Source organism: Nicotiana tomentosiformis, chromosome 1 (assembly GCF_000390325.3).
Source record: "Nicotiana tomentosiformis chromosome 1, ASM39032v3, whole genome shotgun sequence".
Taxonomy (NCBI): Eukaryota; Viridiplantae; Streptophyta; class Magnoliopsida; order Solanales; family Solanaceae; genus Nicotiana; species Nicotiana tomentosiformis.
The window spans coordinates 123,317,191-123,338,629 of NC_090812.1; the positions used below are offsets into that span (position 1 = coordinate 123,317,191).

The 21,439-nt window shown below is 38.2% G+C and overlaps 1 protein-coding gene and 2 long non-coding RNA genes across 4 annotated transcripts; all 3 read left to right on the top strand.

The window, feature by feature from the left end:
- Positions 1-1,281: 1,281 nt before the first annotated feature.
- On the top strand, positions 1,282-4,717 carry LOC138903001 (uncharacterized). Of its 2 annotated transcripts, XR_011412516.1 has the most exons (4): positions 1,282-1,419; positions 2,595-2,661; positions 3,050-3,116; positions 3,600-4,717. It is a non-coding gene; the product is annotated as an uncharacterized lncRNA (long non-coding RNA). The 2 variants fall into 2 exon arrangements; XR_011412515.1 differs by lacking the exon at positions 3,600-4,717 and having other exon boundaries at positions 3,050-3,320.
- A 10,604-nt stretch (positions 4,718-15,321) lies between these two features.
- Positions 15,322-15,918, top strand: LOC117276729 (uncharacterized). Its single transcript, XR_004506997.2, has 3 exons — positions 15,322-15,485; positions 15,577-15,813; positions 15,894-15,918. It is a non-coding gene; the product is annotated as an uncharacterized lncRNA (long non-coding RNA).
- Positions 15,919-16,371: 453 nt separating this feature from the next.
- Positions 16,372-18,994, top strand: LOC108945121 (uncharacterized). The gene is made up of 7 exons (XM_070200261.1): positions 16,372-16,827; positions 16,923-17,042; positions 17,192-17,529; positions 17,625-17,726; positions 17,894-18,225; positions 18,321-18,440; positions 18,588-18,994. Exons 5-7 carry the CDS (start codon positions 18,204-18,206, stop codon positions 18,992-18,994), a joined length of 549 nt encoding a protein of 182 aa, XP_070056362.1. The 5' UTR covers positions 16,372-16,827; positions 16,923-17,042; positions 17,192-17,529; positions 17,625-17,726; positions 17,894-18,203.
- Positions 18,995-21,439: the final 2,445 nt, after the last annotated feature.

Consider the following 21,439-nt stretch of genomic DNA (forward strand, 5'->3'; position numbering starts at 1 on the left):
AAACTACCTCGGATTTGAATTTTTATGATTCCAATAGCTCCGTATGGTGATTTTGGGCTTAGGAGCGTATCCGGAATATTATTTGGAAGTCCATAGAGGAATTAGGCTTGAAATGCCGAAAGTTTAATTTTTGAGAAGTTTGACCGGGGGGTTGGGGGACTTTTTAATATCGGGATCGGAATCCGATTCTGAAAATTAGAATACCTCTGTTATGTCATTTATGACTTGTGTGCAAAATTTGAGGTCAATCAAACGTGATCTGATAGGTTCCGGAGTCGTTTGTAGAAATTAGAAATTTCAAAGTTCATTAGGCTTAAATTGGGGTGTAATTCATGATTTTAGCATTGTTTGAGGTGATTTGAGGGTTCGACTAAGTCCGTATGATGTTTTAGGACTTGTTGGTATATTTGGTCGAGGTCTCGAGGGGCTTGGGTGAGTTTTGGATGGTTAACGGATCAAACATTTGGACTTGAATAGCTGCTGGAATTTTCTGATATCTGATAATGTTTTCCTTCTAAGTGATAGCGTGAATGCGTTTGCGATCGCATAGGCGTATTTGGTCGGGGGGGGGGGGTATCCTACGTGATCGCGTGGGGATATCTGCGATCACGTAGGGTTAATGTGAGGCAGTGGCATTTTGTGCTTCGCGATCGCGTGAAGCGGGATGCGATCGCATAGCTCTAGAGTTCTGTGATTCGCGAACGCATGACGAAGGTCGCGTTCGCGTAGAGCAAGTGGAGCAGAGCAGAAGTCACGCATTTTGTGCTTTGCAATCGCGTGGACTAGTCCGCGATCGCGTATGTCTATAATGTTGTGCATCGCGATCGCGTGGGAAAGTCCACGATCGCGTAGAATAAAATCTTGGCGATAGAAATTGTTCTTCACGATCACGTGGGAATGTTCACGATCGCGTAGAGCAAATGTCTGGGCAGAGAGTTTAAGTTCTGAAAATGGGAGTTTTTGACGATTTGGATCTAGGATTTGAGGTGATATTGGGTGATTTTCAGAGAAAATAATGGGGTAAGTGTTCGTAACTCAATATTGGTTAAATTACCCGAATCCATGGTTGTTTTTATCATTTAATTGGTGAATTGAGTTGGGAAAAATTGAAAACCCTCTTGGTTTAAATTGAAGATTTGAGGGTCGAGTTGGGGGTCAGATTTTGGTAAAATTGGTATGGTTAGACTCGTGGTTGAATGGGTTTCCAGATTTTGTAAATTTTGTCGAGTTCCGAGACGTGGGCCCGCATGCGATTTTTGAGCTAATTTTTGGATTTTTATGGAAAATCATTATTTTCTTGTGGAATTAATTCCAATGAATTTTATTGACTGAAACGAATTATTTATGACCAGATTCGAGGCGTTTGGAGACCAATTCAAGTGGAAAGGGCATTGCAGAATATGAATTTCACGGCTTGATGTAAGTAAGAGTTTTAAATCTGGTCCTGAGGGTATTAAACCCCGGATTTTGGTATCATGTGATTATTTTGGAGGTGACGCACATGCTAGGTGACGGGCGTGTGAGCATGCACCGAGGGGATTTTGACTTGGTCCGTTCCGGGAAACTGTAAAGTTGAATAATTTGTTGTTAGCTATATGCTCTCTATGTGTTGACAAAATTTGACTGTAAATCATGTTAGAAATCATGCTTAGGCTATGTGATAGTACTATTGGAACCCACAGAAGTCACGTACTTGTTGAATTGCCTGCTAAATGCAATATTTACTCAGTCTCAGTTTTTACTTGTATATTTTATCCCAGTCTCTGTTATTATTATTGATACATCATATCATTATTTTTTGGGCTGATTTCATGATTATTGAGAGCCCGAGAGACTGGAGAGATTTATGACTGAGTGAGGCCGAGGGCCTGATTGTGAGATATTTATACTATAGCACGTGAGTTGGCCGTGCAACACGTGAGTTGGCCGTGCAGATCCTTATATTATACTATAGCACGTGAGTTGGCCGTGCAGATCCTAATATTATACTATAGCACGTGAGTTGGCCGTGCGGATCCTTATATTATGCTATAGCACATGAGTTGGCCGTGCAATATGTGAATTGGCTGTGCGGATCCAGATATTTATATTATGGCACGTGAGTTGGCCGTGCGGATCCAGATATTTATATTATGGCACGTGAGTTATCCGTGCAGTACGTGAGTTATCCGTACAGATTATAGCACTTGGGCTGTAGGAGCCCCTTCGGAGTCTGTACACCCCAGTGAGCGCGGGTACCCATTGAGTGAGTGATGAGGGCTGGGAGCCCAGGGAGTGATGACGGCTGGGAGCCCAGTGAGTGATTGTTGTCCTGAGAGGTTGTACTTGATTTCCATTTGTTGTTGCACTTAGTTGCTATCTGTCATTGTTGTTAAATTTCTGAAAGATTGTTGATATACGGATTACATGAACAGGAACTGTATAAAAATTTATTTGACATTAAACTGCCAGATTTGCTAGCATGTCTATTCTTTGTTGGGATTACTGGAAATGAACCATAACTGTGTAGCTCGTTACTATCTTCAGTTCCTTATTTATTATTGTTACTTGCTGAGTTGGTTGTACTCATACTACACCCTGCACTTCGTGTGCAGATCCAGGTATTCCCGGACATAGCGAGTGTTGATCCTTTCGCGCGGTTGATTTTAAGGAGATTTTGAGGTAGATGTCGTGTTCCGCTGACCTTGTCTCTCCTTCTCTATCTCTCTGTTCACTGTATTTGGTTTCAGACTATATTTTCCAGACTTGTATTCATATTAGATGCTCATGTACTCAGTGACACCAGGTTTTGGGGAGTGTTTGTATTGTATTTAAATATTATATTTTCAACCTTAAAAAGAAGTTTGGATTTTATTGAGATTATCGGCTTGCCTAGTATCGAGATAGGCGCCATCACGACAGGTTGGGATTTTGGGTCGTGACATGTGCGTCACCTCCAAAATAATCACATGATACCAAAATCCGGGGTTTAATACCCCCAGGACCAGATTTAAAACTGTTACTTATTGAGTTGGTTGTACTCATACTACACCCTACACTTCGTGTGCAGATCCATGTGTTCCCGGACATAGCGAGTGTTGATCCTTTCACGCGGTTGATTTTCAGGAGATTTTGAGGTAGCTTCCGTGTTCCGTAGACCTTGTCTCTCCTTCTCTATCTCTCTGTTCACTATAGTTGGTCTCAGACTATTATAGACTATATTTTCCAGACTTGTATTCATATTAGATGCTCATGTACTCAGTTACACCAGGTTTTGGGGAATGTTTGTATTGTATTTAAATATTATATTTTCAACCTTAAAGAGAAGTTTGGGTTTTATTGAGATTATCGGCTTGCCTAGTATCGAGATATGTGCCATCACGACAGGTTGGGATTTTGGGTCGTGATAGAGGAACTCCCTGGTCCTGAAACACCCTATCTCAGTACAATTGGTGCACTTATATATCTTGCTAATGCTACAAGGCCTAACATAGCATTTTCTGTTAATTTACTAGCAAGATAGAGCTTTTCTCCTACACAGAGACATTGGAATGAGATTAAGTATATTTTGCGATATTTAAAGGGAACTCTTGATATGGGTTTGTTTTATGCTAACAAAGGTAGTGCAGATCTTGTTGGTTATGCACATACAAGTTATTTATCTGATCCCATAAAGCTCGATCTCAAACCGGGTACGTGTTTACATGTGGAGGTACTGTCATATCATGGCGCTCCACAAAGCAATCTATTGTTGCTACCTCTTCAAATCATGTTGAGATAAAAGCTATTCATGAAGCAAGTAGGGAATGCATATGGTTGAGATCAGTGATTCATTTCATTCAAGAAAAATGTGGTTTGGAATGTGATAAAAGATTCACAATTTTATACGAAGACAATGCTGCATGTATAGCCCAATTAAAGGGAGGATTTATAAAAGGAGATAGAACGAAGCACATTTTACCAAATTTATTCTACACACATGATCTTCAGAAAAATGGTGACATCGATGTGCAACAAATCCGTTCAAGTGACAATCCAGTAGATTTGTTCACTAAATCTTTGCCAACTTCAACTTTTGAGAAGATGGTATACAAGATTGGAATACGGAGACTCAAATATTTGGAACAAGGTTTTCATCAGGGGGAGTGAAATACGTGATGTACTCTTTTCTATTTACTAAGACTTTCCCATGGGGTTTTTCTTGTAATGTTTTTAATGAGGCAACTAGAATTGCGTATTACTAAATATGTGTACTCCTTTTCCTTTATTAGGATTTTTCCCATTGGGTTTTTCCTAGCAAGGTTTTAACAAGGCACAATATCTTTTAATGAACATCCAAGGGGGAGTGTTATGAAAATAATTATAATGTGGATGTCCATTTATTACTTCGCTATAGATAATCTTCCTGAAGAAGATTATCCGTTTGGTACTCTATTGAAGTTTATCTACAAGCAACTGATGTAGGCAGGTTGCAAGCAAGTCAATGGAATGATTTGCAGCAACTTCTTATTAAACAGACAAGTTGCAAGCAGCTCATGCAGACAGCTTACAAGCAGCTCAAGAAAAGCCTCACAGTTGCTTCCTGAAAAGCCTCGCAGCTGCTTCCTTTCTTCTATAAATAGAGGAGTTTTCAGTTCATTATGTACATCAGTTTAAAGTTGAATAATATATCTGTTTCTCTCTATATTTGTCTTTACTTTACAGTATTTAATTTATAACATATTAGAATTTCTCATTATTTGTATACGATATATCACCAAATACAAACATTCACCTAAAAGATCAAGTCTGTATTCCTTTTCAATTGGGCCTTCTCCGTGAAACGAGATTTGAAATGGGCCAAGACCTTTTCTCTTGGGAAGTTTACATAACTACAACTTTATAGATAGTATATTTCATCATTTGCAACTAGCTATTGATTTACATATTATACAACATCATTATCTTTATTTTATATAATTAATATATATTCAAGTTAAAAGGATCTCTTTCTACGGACATTATTCAACCTATATTATATGAAGATTCCAAAATTTTAGCAAAATTTAATAGAATTCTTAACATTCCCTAAATTTAAGCTTAAGCAAACTAACTACAATTCAAATACAATTAAATTTTCCTAAAATATCTCTACATCTCTAAAATTAAGCCTAACCAAATAGACCCCAATTCAAATGCAGTCATTCAAATGAGTGAGAGATGTAATCTATATAATATGGGAGTCAAATATAATAAATGTATGAAATCTGTTATAGCATATTTATCTTATTATATTATATTTATATAATCTATACAATATACTATATAATGTAGTAAAAATGGCGTGTGGTAGCCACTAAATAATGTGGTGTTTATTTTTTATCCACCAATTCTAATGTTGAGCAAAACTAGCCACTACTCTATTAAAATTAAAATGAAAAGATATTTTTACCCTTTCTTCTATTTCTTTTATTCCCAAACCCTTCCTTTATACGCACCTCTCTTTTAAGTTCAGAGCCAAAATTTCATAGGCAAAATTTCGCTCCCTCAATATCGTTCCTGCATACAACTCTCTTATCTCGATTGAAGTTCAGAGCAAAAATTTCATAAGCAAAATTTCGCTTCCTCAATATCGTTCCTGCCCAGCCCACAATAATTCTCTGCGTATACTTTGTCCAACTTAATCTCTTCTCCTTTGTCATCTTCTCTGTAGTGAACCAGCGTACTGGTATATTTTCGATTTTGATTTTATGCATTTTTCTTTTTGTATATCTCTAATCGTGATCAATGCTGTGTTTGTCATCAGGTATGTGTGAAATGTCCAAAATAATAATTATAACTTGATTCACTGAGGAATAAGCTACATATTTTTGTGAGAAAGTTATTGAGAATCTTTTAGTATTGAAATGTGTTTGTGGTTCAATCAATATATTGATTATGTAAGGACATTTCAGAAAAATAGTCCTAAGAATTTATAAGCTAACTGTGTTTAGGAATTTTAATTAACTGTGCTTCTATTAAAGATGCATCTAATTAGGTCCTGGATTTTAGTTTTTTAGTTTAAATATTAAGGACATTTCAGAAAAATAGTCCTACGAATTTGTAAGTTAATTTTAGTTAATTATGCTTCTATTAAAGATGCATCTAATTAGGTCCTGGATTTTAGTTTTTTAGTTTAAATATTAAGGACATTTTAGAAAAATAGTCCTAAGAATTTGTAAGATAAATTTAGTTAATTGTGCTTCTATTAAAGATGCATCTAATTAGGTCCTGGATTTTAGTTTTTTAGTTTAAATATTAAGGACATTTCAGAAAAATAGTCCTAAGAATTTGTAAGCTAATTTTAGTTTATTGTTCTTCTATTAAAGATGCATCTACTTAGGTCCTGGATTTTAGTTTATTAAGGACATTTCAGAAAAATAGTCCTAAGAATTTGTAAGCTAATTTTAGTTTACTGTTCTTCTATTAAAGATGCATCTACTTAGGTCCTGGATTTTAGTTTTGTAGTTTAAATATTAAGGACATTTCAGAAAAATAGTCCTAATGTTTACGTTCTATTTCCTTCTTTGTAGTGTGCTAATGGAAGGAGATCGTATTTTCGAGTTTGATGATTGGTGTAATTCGATGAGCTATTGGAAAGGAGATTTTCAGTATAAGGAAATAATAAAAAGTTTCTTGTCGAACACGCAATGGAAGAAGTTGAGGGATGGTGTTTTCGGAAACTTTTTCCGATTACAAGGTATGAAGTTCTGTGGTAGACTTATTCATTGTGTGTTGCTTCAGAAATTGTAAGCAATGACTCGCATTCAATGACATTCAAGGTTTTTGATCATAGTGAAGTTTACACGTGAAGCATTCCAGATAATTACTGGGTTGAAATGTTCTTCTTCAGTGGACTTCAAAGTTTTACGTGAAAGAGAGAATAGGCTTTCGAAAGTCTACTTCCCTGGAAAGGATAGAATCGAGTTAGGCGATTTGTGACATTTTATTACTAGTCACCCATATGGTACAACTGCATCATTTGTAGGCAGCCATGACGATGCGGTGAAGTTGGCAACAATTTATTTTGTTGAATCTGTGTTGATTGGGAAGCGCAAGAATCGGAATGTGTCTGAGCGGGTAATGAAAATCATAGATGATGATGAACTCTGCTCTTCTTTCAATTGGGGCTCTCTTTGTTATGAAAAGTTACTAAAATCATTGAAGAGCTGCTTGAAGCCCAAACAAAATACTTCAGACAATGAGAATGAGAATGAGAAAGAGAAAGAGAAAGAGAAAGATAAAGAGAAGGACAATTATACTATACTTGGCTTCCCTTTCGCCTTCTGTGTTTGGATTATGGAAGTATTCCCAATTTTTCAGGAAAAACAATTTGTGAACTTCAGAGAATGTGGGTTCCCTCGGATGCTATGTTATTCAGATATGAAATCTCCACCTTATGACACCTATGTAAAAAGTACTTCCATAATGAAAAAGTAAGTTAACATGATTACTAGCTATTTTTTTGTTTATGTGTTTTAGTTATGAATACTTACGTTTTTTTTTCTTATATAATAGTTGTATCTGTTGCTCGAGATGGTACCATTTCTTTCTTCTGAAGTAGATGCGGAGCCCACTAGTGTGCATGTGCCATTGTCTCAAGGTCAAAGTTCAATGCCTTCAACACAAGTTGATGAAGTCTTGCTTAAGGAAATTGTTAACGTAGGTTTTCTGTCTTTGAATACCATTAGTTTTTTATTTGCTTATTTTTGCTTAAGAGACTTTTTTGTTTTTATGATTTTTGATTCAGAGATTATCGGAGAAGTTCAAAAAGGATATGGAGGTAGAATGTACTAGAATACATCAAAAAATAGCTTTATCAGAAAAAGGATTCAAAATGACATCAAGGTAATATCCTTAATTTCTGTGCTTGTAACTCTAAGTAAAGGACACCATGTCCTTAATTTTTGAGCTTGTAACTCTCAGTTTAGGACTTCCTATTCTTAACTTTTGAACTTGTAACTCTAAGTTCAAAACTACATGTCCTTAATTTTTTAACTTGTAACTCTAAGTTCAAGACTACATGTCCTTATTTTTTGAACTTGGAACTCTAAGTTAAGGACTACATGTCCTTAATTTCTGTGCTTGTAACTCTAAGTTAAGGACCAAGTGTCCTTAATTTGTGAGCTTGTAACTTGAAGTTTAGGACTACCTGTCCTTAACTTTTTAACTTGTAACTCTAAGTTCAGGACTACATGTCCTTAACTTTTTAACTTGTAACTTTAAGTTCAGGACTACATGTCCTTATTTTTAGAACTTGGAACTCTAAGTTCAGGACTACCTGTCCTTAATTTCTGTGCTTGTAACTCTAAGTTAAAGACAAAGTGTCCTTAATTTATGAGCTTGTAACTTGAAGTTTAGGACTACCTGTCTTTAACGTTTTAACTTGTAACTCTAAGTTCAGGACTACATGTCCTTAACTTTTTAACTTGTAAATTGTAATGACCCGGCCCGTCGTTTCGAGAGTTATAACCCCGTTTTCCCCATTCCTACTTCTTTTTGTGTTATTCAGCTATATTATGCTATATCGGGTTAGTTGGTTCGACTCCAGAAGGAACTCGGAGTGAAATGAGACACTTAGTCTCATAATTGAAAATAAAAATATTTAGTTAGAAAAGTGGACCAGATATGGACCTATATGTAAACGACCTCGGATTTGAATTTTGATGATTCCAATAGCTCCGTATGGTAATTTTGGGCTTAGGAGCGTGTCCGGAATATTATTTGGAAGTCCGTAGAGAAATTAGGCTTGAAATGCCGAAAGTTTAATTTTTGAGAAGTTTGACCGGGGGAGGGGGGGGGTGATGTTTTGATATCGGGCTTGGAATCCGATTCTGAAAATTGGAATACCTCTGTTATATCATTTAAGTCTTGTGTGCAAAATTTAAGGTCAATCGGACGTGATTTGATAGGTTCCGGAGTTGTTTGTAGAAATTAGAAATTTCAAAGTTCATTAGGCTTGAATTGGGGTATAATTCATGGTTTTAGCGTTGTTTGGGGTGATTTGAGGATTCGATTAAGTTCGTATGATGTTATAGGACTTGTTGGTATATTTGGTTGAGGTCCCGAGGGCCTCGGGTGAGTTTTGGATGGTTAACGGATCAAAAATTGAACTAGAACAGCTGCTACAATTTCCTTCTGTTGAAAATTGCTTCTGCCCAGAAATCGAGCCCAGATGTGAGCCCAGATCGAGCTCAGGGTCGAGGGACACGATCGAAGTGCAGATCGAGCTCAGGGTCGAGGGCCACGATCGAAGCCATGATCGAGCCCAGAGTCGAGGGCCACGATCGAAGGCATGATCGAGCCTAGGGTCGAGGATCACGGTCGAAGGCCGGGTCGAACAAATAATCGAGGGCCATGATCGAGAACCAGTATTGAGGGGCAGGACCGAGGACCAGGATCGAGGACCTCGATCGAAGGCCAAGATCGAGGCAGAACCGAGGATGTCTGGGTAGAATTATAAAAACAGGGACTTCGTCCCATTTGCCATTTTTGACAAATTGGAGCTTGAGGAGAGGCGATTTTTGATATATTTTCAAGGAAAGCTTAAGGTAAGTCCCTTGTGATCATTTCTACTCCATAATATTGAATTATCATCGAATAATCCGACTAGATAACATGATTTTGAGGTGTAAATCGGAGATTGGAAATTAGAAATTTGGAAATAAGATTTGTAGATTTGAGGGTCGAGTTGAGGTCGGATTTTGGTAAAGTTGGTATGGGTAGACTCGTGGTTGAATGGGATTTAGGATTTTGTAACTTTTGTCGGATTCCGAGATGTGGGCCCCATAGGCGATTTTTGAGCCAATTTTGGATTTTAGTCTAATTTTGAAGCTTTTCTTGTGGAATTCATTCCATTAGCGTATATTGATGGTATTATACTGATTGTGAATAGATTTGGAGCATTTGGAGGCCGAGTCCAGAGGCAAGATCATTGCAGGATAGAGATTTGACCGGTTTGAGGTAAGTAACGATTGTAAATCTAGTCCTGAGGGTATGAAACCTCGGATTTTGTATCATTCTACTATTTTGAAGTAACGCACATGCTAGGTGACGGGCGTGTGGGCGTGCACTATTGGGGATTTGTGACTTGGTCCATCCCATAGCAACTGTAAAGTTGCATACTTTGTTGAAACCATTGATACTTATATGTTTTAGAAAGAATTTTTGTAAATTGGGCTGAATGCCATATTTGGGCCTTGCGCTAATGCTGTTTGGACCCTTATGGGCTGTTTCTTACCATCCTCTCACTGTTTTCGATTGAAAATCTATACTTAGTCATGTTTATACTTGTTTACCACATAACTCAGTTTTATGACTCTATTTTGATGCATATAAATGTTTTGGGCCGAATGCCCTGTTTTACTGAAATGCCCGAGTGGCCTGATTTGTGAGAATGATTGTGGATTGGGGCTGCCCGCCTGCAACATACTTTATGACTGAGTGAGGCCGAGGGCCTGATTTGTGAGGATGAGTGTGGATCGGGGCTGCCCGCATATAGCATACTTTATGACTGAGTGAGGCCGAGGGCCTGATTTGTGAGGATGAGTATGGATCGGGGCTGCCCTCCTGCAGCATACTTTATTATTATCGCATGTGAGTTGTCCGTGCAGATTATAGCGCTTGGGCTGAAGGAGCCCCTCCGGAGTCTGTACACACCCTCAGTGAGCGCAGGTACCTACTGAGTGCAAGTGCCGAGTGCTGAGTGACTGGGAGGCAAGAGTGATTGTGAGGTATGCCCGAGTGGCAAGAGTGATTGTGAGGCATGCCCGAGTGGCACGAGTGACTGTGAGGTTTGCCCGAGGGGCTGTATATGAGTGATGTTTTGCCCGAGGGGCTGTTTATGATTTCATCATTTTTGCTCACCTTTGCATTGAGCCTTTATTTGAAAAACTGTTGGAAAAAAATGTCTTTAAATGATTTTTACTGGAACTAGGTTTAAACAAGATGTTTGATTCAAATCCTAATTTTTTTAAGAGCATGTGGTATTTTACTGAGGTTTCCTGATATGAACGTTATATGCTTTATTGATCGTCACTACTGCTCAGTCTTTATTTATTGTTATTACTTACTGAGTTGGCGTACTCACGTTACCCCTACACCTTGTGTGGAGATCCAGGTGTAGCTGGACGCGGTAGCGGTTATTGAGTGTTCTGGTTGCAGATTTTCTTGGAGATAGCAAGGTAGCTGTTTGGCAATTGCAGCCCCTGCTCTTCTCCCTTTTATCTTCCTCTCATTGTATTTAGCTATTTTTCGGGCTGAGTTAGCCTTGATATTGTTAGACAGATTGTAGTATATGCTCATGACTAGTGACACCCCGATGTCGGACTTTTCTTTTCCGCACTTCTGTTTTTCTTTGATTTGAACTCTTTAAATGGAGGTTTTATGTTAAGTAACCTTGAAATTATCTTTGAAATAAAATATCATTTTGTTTTGGAAATGAGTCGGCTTGCCTAGTTCCACGATAGGTGCCATCACGACATAGGTTAGTTTTGGGTCATGACAGATTGGTATCAGAGCCTAGGTTACATAGGTCTCACGAGTCATGAGCGGGTTTAGTAGAGTCTTGCGGATCGGTACGGAGACGTCTGTACTTATCTTAAGCAGGCTACAGAACCTTTAGGAAACTTCACATTCTTGAATTCTTGTCGTGCGAATCTGTTGATTCTAGTAACTAAACATCTGTTGTTTCATTCTCTCACAGATGGTGAGGACTCATGCTACCGGTCAGGAGGGCCAGCTACCAGTACCACCAGCCAGGGCCGCGAAAGGCCGAGGCCGTGGTAGAGGCCGTGGTAGGGGCAGAGGTGCAGCCCATACAACAGTTGGGGTAGTACCTACAGATCCACCGGTTATCCCAGATCAGGACCAAGTTCCAGTTGTTGATGCACCAGATTATGCACCACCTGTGCCAATTGTGATTCCAGGCCTTCAGGAGGCCCTAGCTCAGATTCTGATAGCGTGTACTGGCCTTGCTTAGGCAGTCTCTATTTCGACTGCCGCAACCACTTCTCAGGCCAGGGGAGGCACTCAGACTCCCGTCGCTCGCACACCCGAGCAGGTTATTCAGGGACTTCAGACACCAGATGCACCACCAGGTGGTTCCTGCTATGCCTGAGGATTATCAGCGTAGGTTGGAGAGGTTTGGGAGACTTCAGCCACCACCTTTCAGTGGCACAGAGAGAGAGGATGCTCTGGACTTTTTGGACAGGTGTCAGAGGATACTCCGTACTGCTGGTATTTTGGAGACTTGTGGGGTCTCATTCACTACCTTTTAGTTTTCTGGGACTGCACTCAGATGGTGGGAGACTTACGAAAGGTGTAGGTCTGTTGGCGCAGCACCCCTTACTTGGCAGCAGTTCTCCGTGGTCTTTTTGGAGAAGTTCGTGCCTCGATCTCGCAGAGAGGAGCTGCGTAGACAGTTTGAGCGGCTCCGCTAGGGTGATATATCTGTGATGCAGTATGAGATGCGGTTCTTCGAGTTGGCCCGTCATGCTATCTGGTTGGTTCCCACGGACAGAGAGAGGATCATGAGGTTTATTGATGGCCTCACTTATCAGCTACAGTTGCTCATGACCAGGGAGCGAGTTTTGGGTGCTACCTTTGATGAGGTTGTCGACATTGCTCGGCAGATTGAGATGGTTCGCAGTCAGGAGAGGGTTGAGCGGGAGGCTAAGAGGCCTCGTGGTCAGGGTAGATTCAGCGGTGCTCCTTTTGGGGGTTAGTTCCAGCACGGTAGAGGTCGTCATTTCAGACAGGCTCAGTCAGCTCGGCTATTTCATCGGGGTGCATCATCTGTCCATGGTTCTCACAGTTCCTATCAGGGCCACTCATCACTTAGTGCCCTTCCAGTTCAAAGTTCGTCCCGTGCTCCACCTGTTCAGGGCCTTTCTATGCCAGGTTCTTCTACCAGTCATCCCGGTGCTAGGGGTTCCCTTCAGTTTCTGCTGCCAGCACCAGGGAGTTGTTTTGAGTGTGGGGAGCTTGGGCATATATTGAGGCAGTGTCTTCATCGTTATGGAGGTCTATCTCAGCAGAGGAGTCAGCCTCCGACTACAGCACCAGCTACCTCACCACCCGCCTAGTCAGCTCAGGGTGGAGGTCAGTCAGCTAGGGGTCGCCCTAGAAGGGGAGGCAGATCAGGGGGTGGTCAGGCCCGTTTCTATGCTCTCCCTACCAGACCAAATGCTATTGCTTCAGATGCTGTGATTACAGGTATTGTCTCAGTTTGACACAGAGATGCCTCAGTATTATTTGACCTTGGTTCTACGTATTCATATGTTTCCTCGTATTTCGCCCATTTTTTGGATATGCCCCGTGAGTCCTTAGTTTCATCTGTACATGTATCTACTTCTGTGGGCGATACTATTATTGTGGACCACGTATATTGGTCATGTGTGGTGACTATTGGGGGTCTAGAGACCCGAGTAGATCTATTGTTGCTTAGTATGGTTGACTTTGATGTGATATTGGGTATGGATTAGTTATCTCCATGTCATATTCGAAGCCATGATCGAGCCCAGAGTCGAGGGCCACGATCGAAGGCATGATCGAGCCCAGGGTCTAGGGTAACGGTCGAAGGCCGGGTCGAAGACATAATCGAGGGCCAGGATCAAGAACCAGGATCGAGGGGCAGGACCGAGGACCAGGATCAAGCACCTCGATCGAAGGCCAAAATCGAGGCAGAACCGAGGATGTCTGGGCAGAATTATAAAAACAGGGACTTCGTCCCATTTGCCATTTTTGACAAATTGGAGCTTGAGGAGAGGCGATTTTTGATATAATTTCAAGGAAAACTTGAGGTAAGTCCCTTGTGATCATTTCTACTCCATAATATTGAATTATCATCGAATAATTCGACTAGATTACATGATTTTGAGGTGTAAATCGGAGATTGAAACTTAAAAATTTGGAAATAAGATTTGTAGATTTAAGGGTCGAGTTGAGGTCGGATTTTGGTAAAGTTGGTATGGGTAGACTCGTGGTTGAATGGGCTTTCAGATTTTATAACTTTTGTCGGATTCCGAGACATGGGCCCCACAGGCGATGTTTGAGCCAATTTCGGGTTTTGGTCTAATTTTGAAGCTTTTCTTGTGTAATTCATTCCATTAGCGTATATTGATGGTGTTATATTGATTGTGAATAGATTTGGAGCATTTGGAGGCCGAGTCCAGAGGCAATATCATTGCGGGATAGAGATTTGACCGGTTTGAGGTAAGTAACGATTGTAAATCTAGTCCTGAGGGTATGAAACCCCGAATTTCATATCATTCTACTATTTTGAAGTGACGCACATGCTAGGTGACGGGCGTGTGGGCGTGCACTGTTGGGGATTTGTGACTTGGTCCATCCCGTAGCAACTGTAAAGTTGCATAATTTGTTGAAACCATTGATACTTATATGTTTTAGAAAGATTTTCTGTAAATTGGGCTGAATGCCATGTTTGGGCCTTGCGCCAATGCTGTTTGGACCCTTAAGGGCTATTTCTTACCATCCTCTCACTGTTTTCGATTAAAAATCTATACTCAGTCATGTTTATACTTGTTTACCGCATAACTTAGTTTTATGACTCTATTTGATGCATATAAATGTTTTGGGCCGAATGCCCTATTTTACTGAAATGCCCGAGTGGCCTGATTTGTGAGGATGAGTGTGGATCGGGGCTGCCCGCCTGCAGCATACTTTATGACTGAGTGAGGCCGAGGGCCTGATTTGTGAGGATGAGTGTGGATCGGGGCTGCCCGCCTACAACATACTTTATTATTATCGCACGTGAGTTGTCCGTGCAGATTATAGTGCTTGGGCTGAAGGAGCCCCTCCGGAGTCTGTACACACCCTCAGTGAGCGCAGGTACCTACTGAGTGCGAGTGCCGAGTGCTGAGTGACTGGGAGGCAAGAGTGATTATGAGGTATGCCCGAGTGGCAAGAGTGATTGTGAGGTATGCCTGAGTGGCAAGAGTGATTATGAGGTATGCTCGAGTGGCACAAGTGACTGTGAGGTCTTCCCGAGGGGCTGTATATGAGTGATGTTTTGCTTGAGGGGCTGTTTATGATTTTATCATTTTTGCTCACCTTTGCATTGAGCCTTTGTTTGAAAAACTATTGGAAAAAAATGTCTTTAAATGATTTTTACAGGAACTGGGTTTAAACAAGATGTTTGATTCAAATCCTGATTTTTTTAAGAGCATGTGTTATTTTACTGAGATTTCCTTATATGAACGTTATATGCTTTATTGATCGTCATTACTGCTCAGTCTTTATTTATTGTTGTTACTTACTGAGTTGGCGTACTCACGTTACCCCCTACACCTTGTGTGCAGATCCAGGTGTAGCTGGACATGGTAGCAGTTATTGAGTGTTCTGGTTGCAGATTTTCTTGGATGATCAATGTGACGATATAGATGTGCATGTAGAAGATAATTATGAAAGCGATTATAGAGATGCGCATCTAGAAGATGAAACTGATATTGGCATTGAAATTGGGAAAGGTTAGATACAGTTTTTGAATTTGTTATCATTGAAATTTATATTCAATAGCGTAATACATATAAACTTTTTTGTGATTACAAATATGTGTAGAATCTTTTGATGGAGTGCAAGATCAAGATGGAATGGAATGTCAAGACTAGGAAAATCCAAAAGAGACAAGTGTAACAGAAATAATTTGTAGATCTGGAGTATAATCTCAGGATTTAGAAAATCCATTGGGAACAAGTATAAGTGAGATTGTATGCAAATGTGTTGAAGAAATATATGATCTATCTACACCTCTCTCACTTAAAGAGAAATTTGGAAATCAAAATGATGCCAATCAAGGTTAGATGGAATTTTCATGACATGTTGAATGCTAGTTTTAGTAAACTATTAGCAACAAGTATTAATTGTAAATGTTACAGAATCTTTTGAAGCTGCAAGGAAAGTGATGAAATTTTAAAAGAGAGAAGTGGAGGACAATCTCAAGACATAGAAAATACCCAAGGAACAAGCAAAAGTGAGATTGTTTGAAAATGTATAGAAGGAACATATGATATCTCTACACCTCTCTCTCTTACATACAATATTGGAAGCCAAACAAATGCTAGTCAAGATAATGATTTAACTAGCATGATCTTGATAGTTGCAAAAGGTTAGACGGAGTTTTTTTTCATCTTATACATATTTGTTTTAATCAAAGATTAGTAACAAGTACTAATTATGTTAGCTCTTGTAAGTATTTTGCAGAATCTTGTGAACTTGCAATCGAAGAACATGGAGAACAGTTGCAAGATAAAGAAAATGCAAGCAATATGTCAGCACCATTGTCTGTTAAAGAAATACAAGAAGGCAACGTGGCCAACACATGTATTGATTGTGTCCTTAATATTGTATTCATAATTCAAATTGTCAGGACATTTCAAAAATTATGTCCTTAGTTTTTGTCTCTTCATTTGATAATTTGTCATAGAATTGACGACTTGCAGCAAACTAATGTATATGTAGTGTTGCTTGCAGAGCAAAATAAAAATGAAGCCGTTAACCAATATACTAGGAAAAAGAAGAGAGATAGTATTGGTTTTGATGGTCCATCATTTGTTATTCTTACTCCTACTCCTCCGACTACACAAGATGGAGTGGACTATCAAGATGATGAAATTTCAAAAGAGAGAAGTGGAGGACAATCTCAAGACATAGAAAATACCCAAGGAACAAGTATAAGTGAGATTGTTTGCAAATGTATATAAGGAACGTATGATATCTCTACACCTCTCTCTCTTACATACAATATTGGAAGCCAAAAAAATGCTTGTCAAGATAATGACTTAACCGGCATGATCTTGACAGTTGCAAAAGGTTAGACGGAGTTTTTTTTCAACTTATACATGTTTGTTTTAATCAAAGATTAGTAACAAGTACTAATTGTGTTAGCTCTTGTAAGTATTTTGCAGAATCTTATGAACTTGCAATCGAAGAACATGGAGAACAGTTGTAAGATAAAGAAAATGCAATCAATATGTCAGCACCATTGTCTGTTAAAGAAATACAAGAAGGCAGCGTGGCCAACACAGGTATTGATTGTGTCCTTAATATTGTATTCATAATTCAAATTGTCAGGACATTCAAAAATTATGTCCTTAGTTTTTGTCTCTTCATTTGACAATTTGTCATAGAATTGACGACTTGCAGCAAACTAATGTATATGTAGTGTTGTTTGCAGAACAAAATAAAAATAAAATCGTTAACCAATATACTAGGAAAAGGAAGAGAGATAGTATTGGTTTTGATGGTCCATCATTTGTTATTCTTACTCCTACTCCTCCGACTACACAAGATGGGGTAGACTATTAAGATGATGAAATTTCAAAAGAGAGAAGTGGAGGACAATCTCAAGACATAGAAAATATCCAAGGAACAAGCATAAGTGAGATTGTTTGCAAATGTATAGAAGGAACGTATGATATCTCTACACCCCTCTCTCTTACAGACAATATTGGAAGCCAAAAAATGCTAGTCAAGATAATGATTTAACTGGCATGATCTTGATAGTTGCAAAAGGTTAGACGGAGTTTTTTTTCATCTTATACATATTTGTTTTAATCAAAGATTAGTAACAAGTACTAATTGTGTTAGCTCCTGTACATATTTTGCAGAATTTTGTGAACTTGCAATCGAAGAACATGAAGAACAGTTGCAAGATAAAGAAAATGCAAGCAATATGTCAGCACCATTGTCTGTTAAATAAATACAAGAAGGTAGCGTGGCCAACACAGGTATTGATTGTGTCCTTAATATTGTATTCATAATTCAAATTGTCAGGACATTCAAAAATTATGTCCTTAGTTTTTGTCTCTTCATTTGACAATTTGTCATAGAATTGACGACTTGCAGCAAACTAATGTATATGTAGTGTTGCTTGCAGAGCAAAATAAAAATGAAGCCGTTAACCAATATACTAGGAAAAAGAGGAGAGATAGTATTGGTTTTGATGGTCCATAATTCTTACTCCTACTCCTCCGACTACACAAGATGGAGTGGACTATCAAGATGATGAAATTTCAAAAGAGAGAAGTGGAGGACAATTTCAAGACATAGAAAATACCCAAGGAACAAGCATAAGTGAGATTGTTTGCAAATGTATAGAAGGAACGTATGGTATCTCTACACCTCTCTCTATTACAGACAATATTGGAAGCTACAAAAATGCTAGTCAAGATAATGATTTAACTGGCATGATCTTGACAGTTGCAAAAGGTTAGACGGAGTTTTTTTTCATCTTATATATATTTGTTTTAATCAAAGATTAGTAACAAGTACTAATTGTGTTAGCTGCTGTAAATATTTTGCAGAATCTTGTGAACTTGCAATCGAAGAACATGGAGAAGAGTTGCAAGATAAAGAAAATGCAAGCAATATGTCAGCACCATTGTCTGTTAAAGAAATACAAGAAGGCAGCGTGGCCAACACAGGTATTGATTGTGTCCTTAAAATTGTATTCATAATTCAAATTGTTAGGACATTTCAAAAATTATGTCCTTAGTTTTTGTCTCTTCATTTGACAATTCATAGAATTGACGACTTGCAGCAAACTAATGTATATGTAGTGTTGCTTGCAGAACAAAACAAAAATGAAGCCGTTAACCAATATACTAGGAAAAGGAAGAGAGATAGTATTGGTTTTGATGGTCCATCATTTGCTATTCTTACTCCTACTCTTCCGACTACACAAATGAGCATTGATGAGGGTTTGTCTATGGAGGTTGAAGGAAATATTGAAGAAGAGCTTGGTCGAGGGAAAAGGAATAAGAAGCTTAGTTGGCAATTGAAATCTCCTTTTGAACAGAAAAGAAAAAGAGGAACATCGATGGCGCCCAATGAAAATACTCCCAAGTATATAGGCTGGATAAAATCAAAATATACTCGTACATGTATTTTTCATTATGCCAAAGATGATGAAAACTTATTGAAGAAATTCATTGTGTGGTTGGGCAAGGAGAAAATGAAAGGTCGCAAAAAAGTGTAAGTCGGTATTCATTATTTCTTAATTAGTTATATTTGTGTCTTGAACTTGTAATTTTAAATTCAGGACTAAGTGTATTGAGCTTCCAACTCTAACTTCATGACTAAATGTCCTAAATTTTTGAGCTTGTAACTCTAAGTTAAGGATTAAGTGTTCTTAACTTTTGAGATTATAAGTCTAAGTTTAGGACTAAGTGTCCTTAACTTTTTAACTTGTAAATGTAAGTTAAGGATTACCTGTCCTTAATTTTTGAATTTGCAACTCTAACTTCAGGACCAAGTGTCCTTAATTTTTGAACTTCCACTCTAAGTTCAGAACCAATTGTCCTTAACTTATGAGCTTGTTACTCTAAGTTTAGGACTTTAATTATGAGCTTGTAAGTCTAAGTTCAGGACCAAGTGTCCTTAACTTTTGAACTTGTAACTGTAAGTTAAGGACTACCTGTCCTTAATTTTTGAATTTGCAACTCTAACTTCAGGACCAAGTGTCCTTAATTTTTGAACTTCCACTCTAAGTTCAGGACCAATTGTCCTTAACTTATGAGCTTGTTACTCTAAGTTCATGACTAATTGTCCTTTAATTTATGAGCTAGTAAGTCTAAGTTCAAGACCAAGTGTCCTTAACTTTTGAACTTGTAACTGTAAGTTAAGGACATCCTGTCCTTAATTTTTGAATTTGCAACTCTAACTTCAGGACCAAGTGTCCTTAATTTTTGCACTTCCACTCTAAGTTTAGGATCAATTATCCTTAACTTATGAGCTTGTTACTCTAAGTTCAGGACTTTAATTTATGATCTTGTAAGTCTAAGTTCAGGACCAAGTGTCCTTAACTTTTGAACTTGTAACTGTAAGTTAAGGACTACTTGTCCTTAAATTTTGAATTTGCAACTCTAACTTCAGGACCAGGTGTCCTAAACTTATGACCTTGTTACTGTAAGTTTAGGACCAAGTGTCCTTAATTAGGAATTGAGGACTAACTTATAAACTTTCTAACTTTGATATTTTCAAAATTTTCACGGGACAAACTGATATATATGCTGAGGATAATGGTGTGAGAAAGAATCCATATAAATTGTACCATCAAAAAATCAGTAGCAAAATATTCTTCCTTGAGCTTGCAGATAGTAGCTTTGTACTTGGTGATAAGGTTTGATAATTCACAAGGCATTTGCTTTCTTTCTTCTTAATTTATTATTTTTTAATTATTTATGACGGATGGATTTTTTTTCTTTTTTCGCCTTTTTATGAAGCATATTGACATTGCCCTGTATTATTTGAGAAAGAAGGAATTCTACCACCCTTGCGTCCATCCTTTTCGTTGCACAACTACATATATACTTTTTGATAACTATATGCTAATTGTGTATAAGGATTTCAATGAAGATGCTTCAGATTTATTTTGGTGTGATGATAATCAGTTGGTTCTCACACCATATGTGTGGGGTGATAATCGTAGATGTGGAATTGCTTGGACAGGTTGACAAAATCTTTTTCCATGTCGGCTTCCTTCAGAAGATAATGATGTTGTGACATATTTTCTTTTGGGGGTATTTGACTTGAATGAGAGAAAGATTGATGTGTACGATTCCATATATAGTGAGCTATATGAGAAAGGAATGAAACACATTGAAATGTATGCACGCATGATCCCCCACTTGCTAAAGTTCTCACAGTTTGAGAAAAATCACAAGTCTTTTGGAAATGCAATCAACAAATTTGATATTCAGTGGCAAAGATCACCACACCAAACTGGATCGTACGTGTTGTCATTTTCTATATAATTTATATGTACTTTAGATTTATTTTATTAAAGATATTATTTAATTGACTCCATATTTTTTTAGAACTGATTGTGGTGCATTCCTAATCAAGTATGTGTAGTTGTTGATGATGGGAAAGGATGTGGAGAAATTTTAACCTGAGGACATATCAAACTTCAGAAAAGAACTTGCAGCAAATCTTTGGGCACATGGAGAGTGAAAAAGAAATTCTGGTTATGATACACCACCAGAAAATGTCGGCGACGATTATGATAGTGAAAATGAAACTTCTTGCCCAAAGGAGCTGTAGTGTAGTTGTAAAGAAAGTCACCTGTAGTGGAATTGATATAAAATTGCTGTAAAAAATTCATATGAATTCTGAAATATCCTGTAAATTGTCACAAGGCACTTTAATTTGTTTGCATAGCATAAATTTTTAGTCACAACTATGCTAAATTACATTTTCAGCAGTAATATGAAGGCATCGTGTTATTAATTTCTTTCTTTCTGTTAACTATTGATTTGTCCATTTTTTCACAGTTTTAAAGGGCCAATCTTTTATTAAATTGTCTTGAAGTTTTTAGAAATTCAAAGCAACACACATTGATTGTTGTAGAACTTCAGAATCTGTTAACTACATCCTTATTTGTTGATGGATGAAAATAATATTCAAGACATATTTTTTTAAA